The sequence below is a fragment of the Pezoporus wallicus genome, unplaced genomic scaffold (genome assembly GCF_028554395.1).
Source record: "Pezoporus wallicus isolate ANWC-B61680 ecotype Strahan unplaced genomic scaffold, APGP_CSIRO_Pwel_v1 contig_10514, whole genome shotgun sequence".
NCBI classification, from domain to species: domain Eukaryota; kingdom Metazoa; phylum Chordata; class Aves; order Psittaciformes; family Psittacidae; genus Pezoporus; species Pezoporus wallicus.
The window spans coordinates 349,032-361,185 of record NW_026637640.1 but is presented as its reverse complement, the minus strand read 5'-3'; the positions used below and the strand labels follow the sequence as shown (position 1 = coordinate 361,185).

At 39.8% G+C, this 12,154-nt stretch overlaps 1 protein-coding gene across 7 annotated transcripts in view; it reads left to right on the top strand.

Annotated features, from left to right (window-relative positions):
- The window catches only part of MYO9B (myosin IXB), a 42,025-nt gene that overhangs the window by 17,930 nt on the left and 11,941 nt on the right, over positions 1-12,154 (top strand). For 5 of the 7 annotated variants that reach the window (XM_057406763.1, XM_057406761.1, XM_057406760.1 and 2 more), the window contains exons 4-22: positions 611-673; positions 799-898; positions 1,048-1,148; positions 1,388-1,517; positions 1,992-2,081; positions 2,316-2,432; positions 2,674-2,808; positions 4,718-4,839; positions 5,420-5,561; positions 5,821-6,016; positions 6,561-6,636; positions 8,188-8,298; positions 9,372-9,411; positions 9,941-10,063; positions 10,188-10,268; positions 10,460-10,570; positions 11,089-11,211; positions 11,668-11,817; positions 11,925-12,091. In XM_057406763.1, coding sequence (XP_057262746.1) covers positions 611-673; positions 799-898; positions 1,048-1,148; positions 1,388-1,517; positions 1,992-2,081; positions 2,316-2,432; positions 2,674-2,808; positions 4,718-4,839; positions 5,420-5,561; positions 5,821-6,016; positions 6,561-6,636; positions 8,188-8,298; positions 9,372-9,411; positions 9,941-10,063; positions 10,188-10,268; positions 10,460-10,570; positions 11,089-11,211; positions 11,668-11,817; positions 11,925-12,091 — 2,178 coding nt within the window. Of the gene's footprint in view, positions 1-610; positions 674-798; positions 899-1,047; positions 1,149-1,387; positions 1,518-1,991; positions 2,082-2,315; positions 2,433-2,673; positions 2,809-4,717; positions 4,840-5,419; positions 5,562-5,820; positions 6,017-6,560; positions 6,637-7,071; positions 7,162-8,187; positions 8,299-9,371; positions 9,412-9,940; positions 10,064-10,187; positions 10,269-10,459; positions 10,571-11,088; positions 11,212-11,667; positions 11,818-11,924; positions 12,092-12,154 lie in introns of all 7 variants that reach the window. The other 2 variants (XM_057406762.1, XM_057406764.1) reach the window with 2 other exon arrangements.

Here is a 12,154-nt window from a genome sequence, read left to right as displayed (position 1 = left end):
GTACCACAGTTGCTTTGAACTAGGCACAATTTGGATATGTTTGTTTTGTCTTCAGCCTGAGAAAAACCTGCTTCAACTTTGACCTCATTTATTGTACCCCATGTCAAGGAGTTTAGGTTATCATTTAGGAGGTTACTTTGTCAACCTGTAGGGTTTCTGGCTGGCTTCCATTTTAGGCTGACGTATATACTGTCATAAACCATCTAATATTTGTTAGATGGAGAATCAGTTATCGAGTGTATTTCTGGGGTCTCGTAGCCTTTGCATTCCTTGTCAGATAACTGTTAATCTCGGAGTAGATAACATATTGTTAGCACTCTACATGTTTCTGCAACCAGTTTTTCATCGGAGCATTCCTAGCTTTGTCTGCCTTTCCCCAGTTATGACTACTGAACCCAAGCACCCAAAATAGGTGTTTCTCTTTGTTCTTGTTACAGTATTCTGCATATTGAAATTCTTGGTTTAGATTGAAGATAGTCACTAAACTATTCTCTTATATGCTTTAGCGCAGACTGCATTATTTGAACTCTCTTGGCAGTTGCTGTGTGATGTTTTGGGAGGTCTTTTCTTTCGCCCTCATGCTGCTTTTTCATGTTTTGTGGCTCTTTAGGGCTGTTGTTGAAAAATACCTGCTTGAAAAATCTCGCCTGGTTTCTCAAGAAAAAGATGAAAGGTAAGAGATCAAGACAATTTGCTAACACAATTACAATCCATGCAAGAGCTTAAGATCATCTAAAGTACATAAATTAAAGACAAATTATTCTGTGTTCATGAAAGAGAGATTTACTGCCTTTGTAGGAACTACCATGTCTTTTATTATTTGCTACTTGGAGTCAATGAGGAAGAGCGTAAAGAATTTCACCTCAAGCAACCTGAAGATTATTTCTACCTCAATCAGGTAATCTGTGGCAGGAATTTATCCATGCATTGATAAGTGTTGTCTGTCTGTTGCGTTAAAGGTGAAAGACAGCAGAACATATTATGCTTGTTTTCTTTGTGATGTTTGGGCTTCATTCTTTGCCTTTAAGTATGGATCTCTCTTCCCAGCATAACTTGAAAATTGAAGACGGGGAAGATCTCCGACATGACTTCGAAAGATTAAAACAAGCCATGGAGATGGTTGGCTTCCTTTCAGCAACAAAAAAACAGTATGTAGAATTGTTTAAGCTTTTGTTACTGCTGGCTAGTTAATGCTGGGGTCACATTTAGTCCATTGGGAAGCCGGGTGAGCTGAGTTGGAACTAGATGATCTTAAGGTTCTTTCCAACCCAAACTATTCCATGATTCTATGAGTAATTGAGGACTTGCAGACAAATTCTTGAAAGCAAACCTGTTGTAATGAACTTGTAATTAAAAACTCTTATAAAATTCTATTTTTCTTCCTTAGGATTTTTGCAATACTTTCAGCTATTCTTTATTTGGGCAACGTTACATACAAGAAGAAAGCTACAGGTCGTGATGAAGGGTTGGAAGTGGGACCTCCAGAAGTGTTGGACATTCTTTCCCAGCTTTTGAAAGTAGAGTATTTCTCTCTAGCTCTCATGTTTGATCCACCTTTGTATCATGCTCTGCCTCAGCATTTTACTTGAATATCTTGGTGCCTAGTTTGCTGTATCTAGGTCTGGTTTATGGTACTTCCAGAAAGCTTATGGGGAGGGGAAATGGATGAAATTGGTGAAATTGTTGGGACTAGGGATGGGATATAGCCCATAGCATGGAAACAGAGTTTGTTTACTTGCTTATCATAGAGCTGAGCAGGAATGAATTTAGTGGAGATGGGTTCTTTGCCACCATAGGGAAACTTCTGAATGAATCTAAGCTGAGAATAACTAAAGATGTTGAAGGACTTGTAAAGCTATTGATGAATGATAAATGTAGCTGTTGTCAAAAGGCTTGGGCTTCTCTGAGGAAACTGTGTCCACTGTTGCTATCACATTGCTCACTGGGCGTTTGAAGGTGACAATAACTCTTGTTCTTGCTTATTTTTAAAGGTTAAACGGGAAATTCTAGTAGAGGTGCTAACAAAAAGAAAAACTGTGACTGCTAACGATAAGCTTATTTTGCCATATAGTCTCAATGAGGTGAGTAAAAGAACAGTAGTAGAATGGTCTTAACTAACTGCAGTTACGATGTTTGGATTAAAAAAACTAAGGTGGTACACCCTCACATTTAGTGAGGGCCATTTGGAAAGTCAGAAGTTAGCTTTAAAGGTAAATGTTGGTTTTCTTTGTCTCTGCTAGGACTGCAACCTTTGAGTTGATACTGGTCTCAACTAGAAATGCTTTTTTAACCCAAGAACACTGTTTCACTTGCAGGCAATAACAGCTCGTGATTCAATGGCAAAGTCCTTATACAGTGCTTTGTTTGATTGGATTGTCCTGCGAATTAATCATGCACTCCTTAATAAGAAGGACATGGAAGAATCTGTTACAGTAAGTTTCTCACAAAAGCCAGTCTTTGTGGGCAGTTGTGTACTTGGCGCTAACAGACGATGCTATAGATGGTGTGTTCAGATACCTGGGATAAATTTTGTTTCTTCTGAAGTCCATGGTTGTATCTAATCGTATGGTTCTGCCATAGATGTAACTGTGAAAGTGCTTTTCATAATGGTTAACTGCGGGTGAAGTCACTGCATGTCAAATTGCTTAACTAGGTTTCCACATCTTCTTTTAGTGTTTGTCCATTGGTGTACTTGATATTTTTGGATTTGAAGACTTTGAAACCAACAGTTTTGAACAGTTCTGTATAAATTATGCAAATGAACAGCTTCAGTATTATTTCAATCAGCACATTTTCAAATTGGAACAGGTAAGAAATAAAAGTTGCTGAAACAAAACCTGTTTTTTATCATATATTATGCAAACTTACAAGTTATGCAAAACCACAAGGCATAATTTTTATAACTGCTTGAATATAGCTCCAAAAGACTTCTTTTTAATTCGCTTCGTTACTGCTTATTGTTGTTTGAAGGTTGTAGCTTTGCTGTATTTAGTGCTCTACATGTCCTAATGACAGCAGGGTCTTTCTTCAGAGGGCTAGTATGATATTTCTGCATAACTGTAAGAAACTTAAAAAGACCTTCAGGTGATAGCAGACTGAAATCAGATGGAACTGCAAACTTTGAAAGTCTGTAGCTGAGGTGTTTGTTCCAGGTTTTTGTTTTGTTTTCATGGTCCAGAAACAGTTTCTTTTATTTTTGTTACTTTCTAAATATTTAATAATTAATTATTAAATATTTATTGCTGGTTATTAAATATCTTTGTTGCCTCTTTGACCTGACTGCGTTTAAGGGATGCAACTGAATGCTGATATTGGCAGTAGTTCTGAAATCCTGATACTACTGGAGGATGTTGATTTAGTTGCTTGCAGATGGTATCATCTTCTTACAGAGCCCGTTGAGTGCTGCAGGCTCTAACAGGTCCTGTTTCTTGCCTGAGGTTTGGGGTTTTTTTGCACTAGACTTGGGTTTTTCTGTCTGGTTTGTGCTAAAAGGTTCTTCTCAGGTCACTCAGCTGAAAGAAGGAAGTCATTCTGTGCGCCTTGGTATTTTGTCAGCAGCATGTAGATAACTTTAAACAAGCATTTTAAAGAGGAGAAAATGACCAAACATGCAAACTTGGTATGTAAACATAACGTTGAGGTCCCTGTTTTGTAACTCGGGACAGAAGTGGCTATCCAGGCTAACTAGGATAAATAGTGACACTGTTTTCTTTTTTATAATGCCCTGTTTTTTCCAAAGGAGCTTAATCCCTGAATGATCCACTTCCTGTATCTCTTGCAGCCTGAGGGCCCCCAGGAGTGATGGCTATATCTTTTTAAAGAAAGGCTTTTTTGTGTGTGGAAAATGGCATTTGGGGTCTGTAATTCAGCATGCACACTGAGCAGCCTGTCATTAGGCAGACTGTGTAGTCCATTTCTTATCATCATCATCGTATAGAATAGTGAGCGCTGCTCTTTGTCTATTGTTAAACACAAAACTTAGTTAATTTTCTGTCTGACTTTTTTTTTTACATTAGTACCTTATAATTTTCTTTTTCCAATGGGAATTTGCAGCATTAGGAACACCAGATATTTTGGTTCCATATCATAATGGGAAGCTTGTCCTGTCAAGCATTTGATACATTGTCATTTCAGCATAAGAGCTTCATATTCTCTTCTCAAAGAGAGCTCCAAGTATTCTGAACCTAAGCAGTACACGTTGCCTCCTTAGGGAAGTTTTGCTGCTGGTGTTGTGTGGGGCTGATCTGCCTCTTTTGAAACTTCTGTTCTTTTGTCTCAAAGTGCAGTTTAGCAATTCTGGAACCTGCTGTTAAATACTCATCGTTTCTCATAATGGAAGAAAGATGGAAGAGAAAAATAGACTTAAATTCCTCCAATATGTATCTATCTATGGTTTAATGATGTAGACATCATGTTTGCCTCCAAGTTTGTAGACTGCTGGTTGCTGGGAACGCACAGCAAAACATTCTTTTGGCTGTTTTGATTGTTAAATAGTTTGAATCCAAGCATCTGCTGTTGAGTGTCCTGCCTCCATGGACCTTTGATCTGCCCCAGTATTCCTGCTGTTCTGTTCTTATTTATAAATCTTCCTTGTTTTTGTTTCTGCTGCCTGAACTAACAAATTCAACTTGCCAAGGATGTATTTTAAGTGCTTAGACCAAAAGACACGAAAGGTCAGGGTACTATACTGATGAGGGACTTCTCTTGAGCTACACAGGAGGAATATAAGAGTGAAGGGATCACTTGGCACAATATTGACTATACTGATAATGTGGCCTGCATTCACTTAATCAGCAAGAAGCCCACTGGCCTCTTCTATCTTCTGGATGAAGAAAGCAAGTAAGCAACAAATGTCTTCTGAAAACAACTGTGTGGCAGGGAGGAGGGAAGGACTGTGAAAGAGAACAGAAACAGCACTCTAAAACGGGGAGGAATGTTGTGGGAAGCAAAGAGTCATCTTGGTGACTATTACCCATGCTCTAGTTTGTTTTTAATGACTCCAGTATGGTGGTGATATAAATTGATGCTAAAATTGAACTTTGGCTCAAGCAAACTTAGAAACGTTCACTTTGTGTTTTACCATGGCATTCCAGTTAAAGTAAAATGGATGTCTGTAAGTCTTTGGAACATTAAGTCGCAAATATGGTTAATAGTTAATGTGGTGCTAAGCATACTTGACTAGTGAAGTGGGAAGAAGCATTGACGCACTTGAAACCTCAGAATATTCTGCAGTGAGTGGAGCTGCTTGGCTTTGGTCCAGAAATTAGGCCCACCTCTAAGATTCAAAGCAGGGGTGTAAGTCTCCATTAAAGTGTAGAGGCCTTGAACAATACCATACTTTCCCCAAGGATCAATAGGTGTTTGTCACCTTGCACCTCAGTAAATGTAATAGCTGACTTACTCTGTTTTGTGTTCCTAGTTTTCCACATGCCACAAACCAAACTCTCCTTGCAAAATTCAAACAGCAGCATGAGGAGAACAAGTTTTTTGTTGGAACCCCAGTGATGGAGCCTGCTTTTATTATTCGACACTTTGCTGGGAAAGTGAAATACCAGATAAAAGTAGGTGATAGATCTGATGAGCCCCAAAAAACCAAAAAAGTCCGTGTTTTCTGATGGTTTTTGTCAGGGTGTAGAAAACTTGCTGGGGTTGCACTGTATCAGGTGTGTCCGCAGATGCACTTTGGGTTTGGGTTTTTGGTACCCTTTGGGGGATAATGCTCACTATAGTCAGAACTATTCAGAATAGTGGATTATTTATATTTTTGGGTCACAACACAGCTTTCCTGAGAGCTTGTGGCTCAATGTGCCTGTTTTGCAGGATTTCAGAGAGAAAAATATGGATTACATGAGACCAGATATTGTTGCTTTACTACGAAGCAGTGACAGCGCTTATGTTCGGGAGCTGATCGGAATGGACCCCGTGGCTGTGTTCCGCTGGGCTGTTCTGCGAGCAGCTATTCAAGCAATGGCTGTCTTTGCAGAAGCTGGACGCCAGAGAGCTCAGAAGACTGCAGGTATTGGATGAAAAATGCTGTGGAAACACTTTCAAATCCCATACAATTGGCTAGTGCTTGTTTACAGAACTAGTTTATGGCAAAACTGGTACGAAGGGCAAAACTGACTTCAAAAATGGCTTAACATTCACACACTAAAGAGATTGGTCACTCTTATCAGAGATCATTCAGGCTTCCTGCTCCAATAAGTGCACAGCCTGCTGGCTGTGCCAAGTTTAAAGTCCTGTTTGTAAAAGCTGGGGAAGATAGTAGTAGTTCTAGCATGGCTTCTTGTCTTAGCACTGGTTTTGATCTTCTTGGTCCTCCCTGAAGTTCCAAATGAGTACTCAGGATTAAAGACTGATTTTGAAGCAGCTGCAATTTGCTTTCTAGTAGTAGGGAGTTTGAGAAACAAAGTAGTCTAGCCCAACAGCCGAAGTACTATACCCAAATTCCAGGCCCTTGGATAGCTATTGTGCTTGTTGCAGTGGGTGATTTGGGGTTTTTTTGGTCTGTTATGCTCATATCTTTGTCAAAATCCAACCTGTTGATTATTTCATAACAGGAGTGGTACGTCAAGGACCCGGAATTCCCCTTGGAGAGCTCCAGAGGTCAAATACACCAGTAGAAAAAGTCTATCGGTGAGAAAAATACTTAACCCCTGTCAGGGGAAAAAACCTGAATTGCCAAGTCACAGTTTCATGTATCAGATGTCAACTTGATCTTTCCACAAGGACAGCAAGTTTTATTTCTGTCTTATTTCAGTGCTATAAAAGCAATACTCTGGCTTATTTAATGTAAGACCCAGCAATTCCAAGTGTTGGTGGCATAGCTCCAGTTCCATTTACCACTGGGTATTTGAGTTCCCTGTCTGTGCATGGTATATGTTGGTTTTAGCATCGTGTATTCCTCTGCAACCAGTCTGTGTCCCTGAAGCATTTGTAGGAGCATTGATGTTTTTCACAACCTTTAGGAGGCAGGGCAAGCCCTGCAGAACTGCCTCCTCATGTTGCTCTGTACAGGCGTATTTTGCCTTCCTATGGAGTGTTTAGGTTTTATACATGTTCCTTTTACAGCTGCTCAGTGCTTGATTTCTCATTTGATTGTTCTGAGGATTTCGATATAAATGCTTTTGAAGACATCATTTCTATATATGAAAACAAGAAGTAAGTAAGAAGTAGGCTTGCTCTTACATGCCAGGGAGGCACGTTTCCTGGGCAGACACCTTCTGAGCACGCTCTGTGTAAAACTGAAGCCATGAAGCAGTAACGTAAAACAGTGGCTTCCTGCTGCTTCATAATTACTTCAGCCTGAACAGTCTCTGTCACTTGTGGCAACTTAACAACTAAACATATGATTTGGGTGAAAGAATTGGCTATAGCATATCATATCTGTTTGTGATGGCTTGAAACAAAGTCCTGGCCTTCAAAAATGGTCAGAGGTACCAAGGGAAGAAAGCAACCCTCTGTAATAATGTTGCTGCCTCAGCAAGCAGCTCAGAATGGTGATAGCATCTGACAATCGGAAGTGATTCTTATGCTTCTGTTATTTTTGGTTTGTGCCTCTCTGGAGAGTAAAGAAGGTAAGTTGTGTGCCAAGACACGACACAAGCACGGTGCATGCTTAAATGATGGACTCTGCCACACATTAGGGACCATCCCAGGCTTACTTTGAAAAGCAAAGCACGTGAATAAGTTTTGAAGTGAAAATGAAAACCCAAATTTCACCAAGTACTCCTACAATAGCTAGTTTTTAGCTTTTCTCATGCGAGTCTGCTTAAGCAGCCTCATTTTAGTAGTCAAATCTGTATCTAAAAGTATTTACTGCTTAGTTATAAAGAAGCTTGTATCTTTCTGAAGAGGTTACTTAGCTTAACAGAAAGATTCCCTGCTCATTAAGTACCCTCTGTTTTCTGAATTGTAAATTCCAAGGATTTACATTAAAAGGTAGAATTAAAGAGTTTAGTATGAGACCCTGATAATCAAATTTTAGGATGCTGACAGTGTATAAAGTGCTCACTTGACATCAGAATCATTCATGCTTAGGAAAAAGTAGTCTGGGATTGACCTGCCACTGTTTGGAGCATACTTGGTGATGGGATCTCTTGGGATTTTAACTCCTTTTTGTTTTCTCCCCTCTCTCATGGCTTGTGTCCTTGTTTGCCATCTTTGTTTTGCTGGGAATCACTTTAGAGACATGCATGAACAAATCATCGCAAGTATTAAAGGACTTCCCTGGCAGGGAGATGATCCTTGTAAGCTGCTTCGGTCACTCAGCCGACTTCAACACCGCTCCCACTTCATGTGAGTTCTGGTGCTCTGGGTATTGCTTTGAAAGTGCAACAATAACCAAGCAGTTATTTTAGTCCATAAAAAATATACTGGTCCCAAGTTTGATGCTTGTCTACTGCAAAACACTAAACAAGATGATTAAGAATAAAAGAATGCCTTCTAAAAAATGTAAAGGCAATAGAGAATGTGTTGTTTTGTTGCCTTAGCTGAAAATTAAGTCTACTTTTCTTGTAAACTTCTTGTAAAACCCACGTATGCCAAGCTTCTTGTTGCAAAACGCTGGACAATGAAATCTCTCCCAAATTATAACTAATGGCATCCTGAAATTCAGGATGCTAATGCTGTGTATGTTCTTGGGCTAAAATTCAACATGTGCCCACCTATGTATGTGTAAGCAAATCAATCTGTGGTCCATTGTGTAATAAATAACATTAAACTGGGTGGCATAGCGTTGGAACATGCCTTACATCATGGAGGTAACATGCTTAGAATTAAGAAGATGTGAACCACAGCCTTGTTTCTGAGGGCTTTATGGTCTGTGTGTGCATGAGAACTATGCCTGAAGTTTGTGTAGTGCCCCAGGAGGCTATGGGGATGATCTCAGACCTATCAGAATTCCTCAGTGAAGTAGTGGGGCATGTTTTGTCCTTCTGTGAACAGTTAAGTACTTTCACAGGGGTTCTGGTGCAAGCAGCAGTAACTTTTGAATCAAGTATTTGTGTATTTGAAAGCGCCTTAGTGTTATGATGAGAGCCAAATGACTGGACAGTTAGCTACGTAGAATCATGTGCCCCAAAATAGCGTATGCAACAGTGAGGATTTAATAGCTTTAAGTAAAAATGTTTCACTTTTGAAAGCTCCCAATACCTACAAAGTTGATTTAAGAGTCATTCTTGTTGCGAAGCAGTTTGCATTTCTTGCACTGATCACTTGTACGAGACGTGCATGAACACACCCTGGTGCTGTTGTGCTCATTTGCTTCTATCCTTCCTCTCGCCTTATAAATTGCACCAATGTCTGGCTTGCTGTAATAACCAAAAATCATGTGTATTGTTTTTCTTAAATGATCTTTCATATTTTAACAGGAAAAGTAGAGGTATCAAACAAAAGCAGATCATTCCTAAGGTAAAGTTATTCCATAAAGGTAGAATTCTCTTGGGTTTTGGTTTGGTTTGGTTGTTGAGTTTGGGGTTTTTTTTGTCATTGTGAACATTCATTTTGATTGACAGAACTCACTCTAAAACATAGTGTTTCATAGTGTAGGAAAGTTGTATCATTTATCCCCCAAAGCTTCCTTTTTGGCAATCTGAAGGATGGGTAAATGTTCACCTTCATAAGAATTGCTGAACAGGAAAAATGTGTGAATTGGCATCTGTTTACTGGACTAGAGGTGCCATAAATACATGACGGTATTTCTAATGAAGTCATGGAAGGCAAGCACAGCAAGGATGTAATTCACTGTAAATCCCACCTTACACTCTTGGGATAGAGCAGTGGAAAGAAAATGCTTTGGTCTGAAATAAAAGTGCAACGTGACATTGAATGTGGAGCTCTAGGTGGCTGGCTTCCTTCTTACTCATTTTGATGCGGACAGAAGTATTTCCCCTTCAGTTAAGAGATTTGCACTTTGCTGATTATGAAAACTTTCTTCTAGAACTTGCTGGATTCCAAGTCTCTGAAGCTCATAGTAAGCATGACTCTGCATGATCGAACTACAAAATCCCTCTTGCATTTACACAAAAAGAAGAAACCCCCTAGCATAAGTGCACAGTTCCAGGTAGGTGACTAGGATTTTGTATGGCCGTCAGACCTGAAACAACCTTATTTCTGAGGAAGAAGCTGTACTGCTGTCAAATGCTGATATCTGGAGAAGAAAACTGTTTCTGAATATTTCATTTCAGACTTCACTTAGTAAGTTACTGGAGACACTGGGTAAAGCTGAGCCATTCTTCATCCGCTGCATCCGTTCCAACGCTGAGAAGGTAAGAGCTGAGCTGACTGCTGAGGACCCAAGTCTTCTAAGGCCTGTAATAGATCTCTTTTGACTTGCTTGCTGTTACTCTGTTTGAAGGTGAAAGGTAACTAGGGTGTGAAAACACAATGGGCTTTCTGTACTGGACAGAAATAGGACTCTTCAGGCATTTACTGGCTGTTGTCTGCTGATCTTTTTCAGAAAGAGATGCTTTTTGATGAAAGCTTGGTGCTTCAACAGTTAAGATACACTGGCATGCTAGAAACTGTGAGAATCAGAAGATCTGGCTACAGTGCCAAATACACATTCCAGGTATGTGAGGAACTGGAAGTGGATTATGCTATCAGAAATATCTGGTTTGGGGAAAAAGAAATCTATTGCCTCAGGGTCTTTTGTGTCTCTTCCTGTGAAGCTCATGACAACTTGGGATGAACTGTGTCAGAACCACAGTGAATTTTTAGAGCCTGCATGGTAACAAGTTGTAGTCTAATCTGTGTGAGTCATGTACCAGTAAGTTGCTCTCTTTGTTGAATGAAAGAAAGCACTGTGCTGTTATAAGCAATTACAGGCAACCAGTGCTGCACGTTACTGTCTCCATATGTGAATTAGTTTTCTGTAAATTAACTTTATAGATCACATATGGGTGATCTTTAACTGGAGGCTGAATGAAGCCTATGATTTACAGGGGAAGAAAAAGTAGCTCAATTTGGAGGGAGAAATAAATACTTTCAAACCCAGACAGCTTACATGTCATCTAGATTTCTAAAATAAAGCTAAAACTTGTGCGTTGCTTTCTAACTTTGATCTCTTCCTGTCGCTGCTTTTCACAGGAATTCATAGACCAGTTTCAGGTGTTACTGCCCAAAAATGCCAAAGCCTCTAAGGAAGACATTGGTGTTTATTTGAATAAACTAAAACTGGATGAAAACTACTATCAAATAGGGAAGACCAAGGTCTGTGAAAATTCCTTTAAGCCAGTAAGAAATCCTGATGTACATGGCAGAGTTTAGTGCAGTTCATTTATGGGTGTTGCTCTTTGCATTTTGCATTTAAATTAGGGTTTTTTAACTCTTGCAGACATTAGGAGTTGCCTCCTTGGTTTTGATGCCAGCCTGTCATCTTGCAATACAGTACAATTCTGTATTATATGGGTGTTACTTTAGGGAAATTGCTGCTATTGGCATTTAATTTAGAAGGGTTCTGTGATTTGAAGGCTGCAGGTACAGTTGTATGTTTAAGAATCTAAACACTGAGATTTGATAAAACAAAAGGACTTTTGAGGTGTGTTGTCAGGTGATAAAACTTAGTTCAGTAGCATTCTCATTAGCCATTATTTAGCATGCAGAGTAACTTCCAGTGGGGGTGCAAGGCTCTTGTTAACTGTTTATTGATGAACTTCAACTGAGCAGGTTTTCATGAAAGAGGCTGAACGGCAGAGACTACAGGATACACTACACAAGGAAGTGATCAGGAAAATCATCCTCCTTCAGAGCTGGCTCAGGATGGTTTTAGAAAGGAGACGCTTTCTCCGAACACGACAGGCAGCCGTTGTTTTACAGGTACCTGAGAACCATGCATCACCTTTGCCTAAGAAACCAACCAACACGCTCAAATAACAGCCACCCTTTGAGCACCTCTCCCTTACTTTAGAAGTCTCTTTCCTTAGGCTTGCTGGCGTTCCCGATGTGTTAGGATGGCACTGCAGAGGAATAATGCTGCCATTTATATTCAGTCAGTGTGGCGAAGATACAGGGAGCGAAAATGCTACCTTCAGCAGAAGAGGAGGATTTGTCTCCTCCAGGCCATGGTCAGAGGGCATCTACAACGTAAGAGGTAAAGGAAGAGGAGCAATCTGATACGAAAACATGCCTTTTAACTGCTGTGCTACTTGGCTTC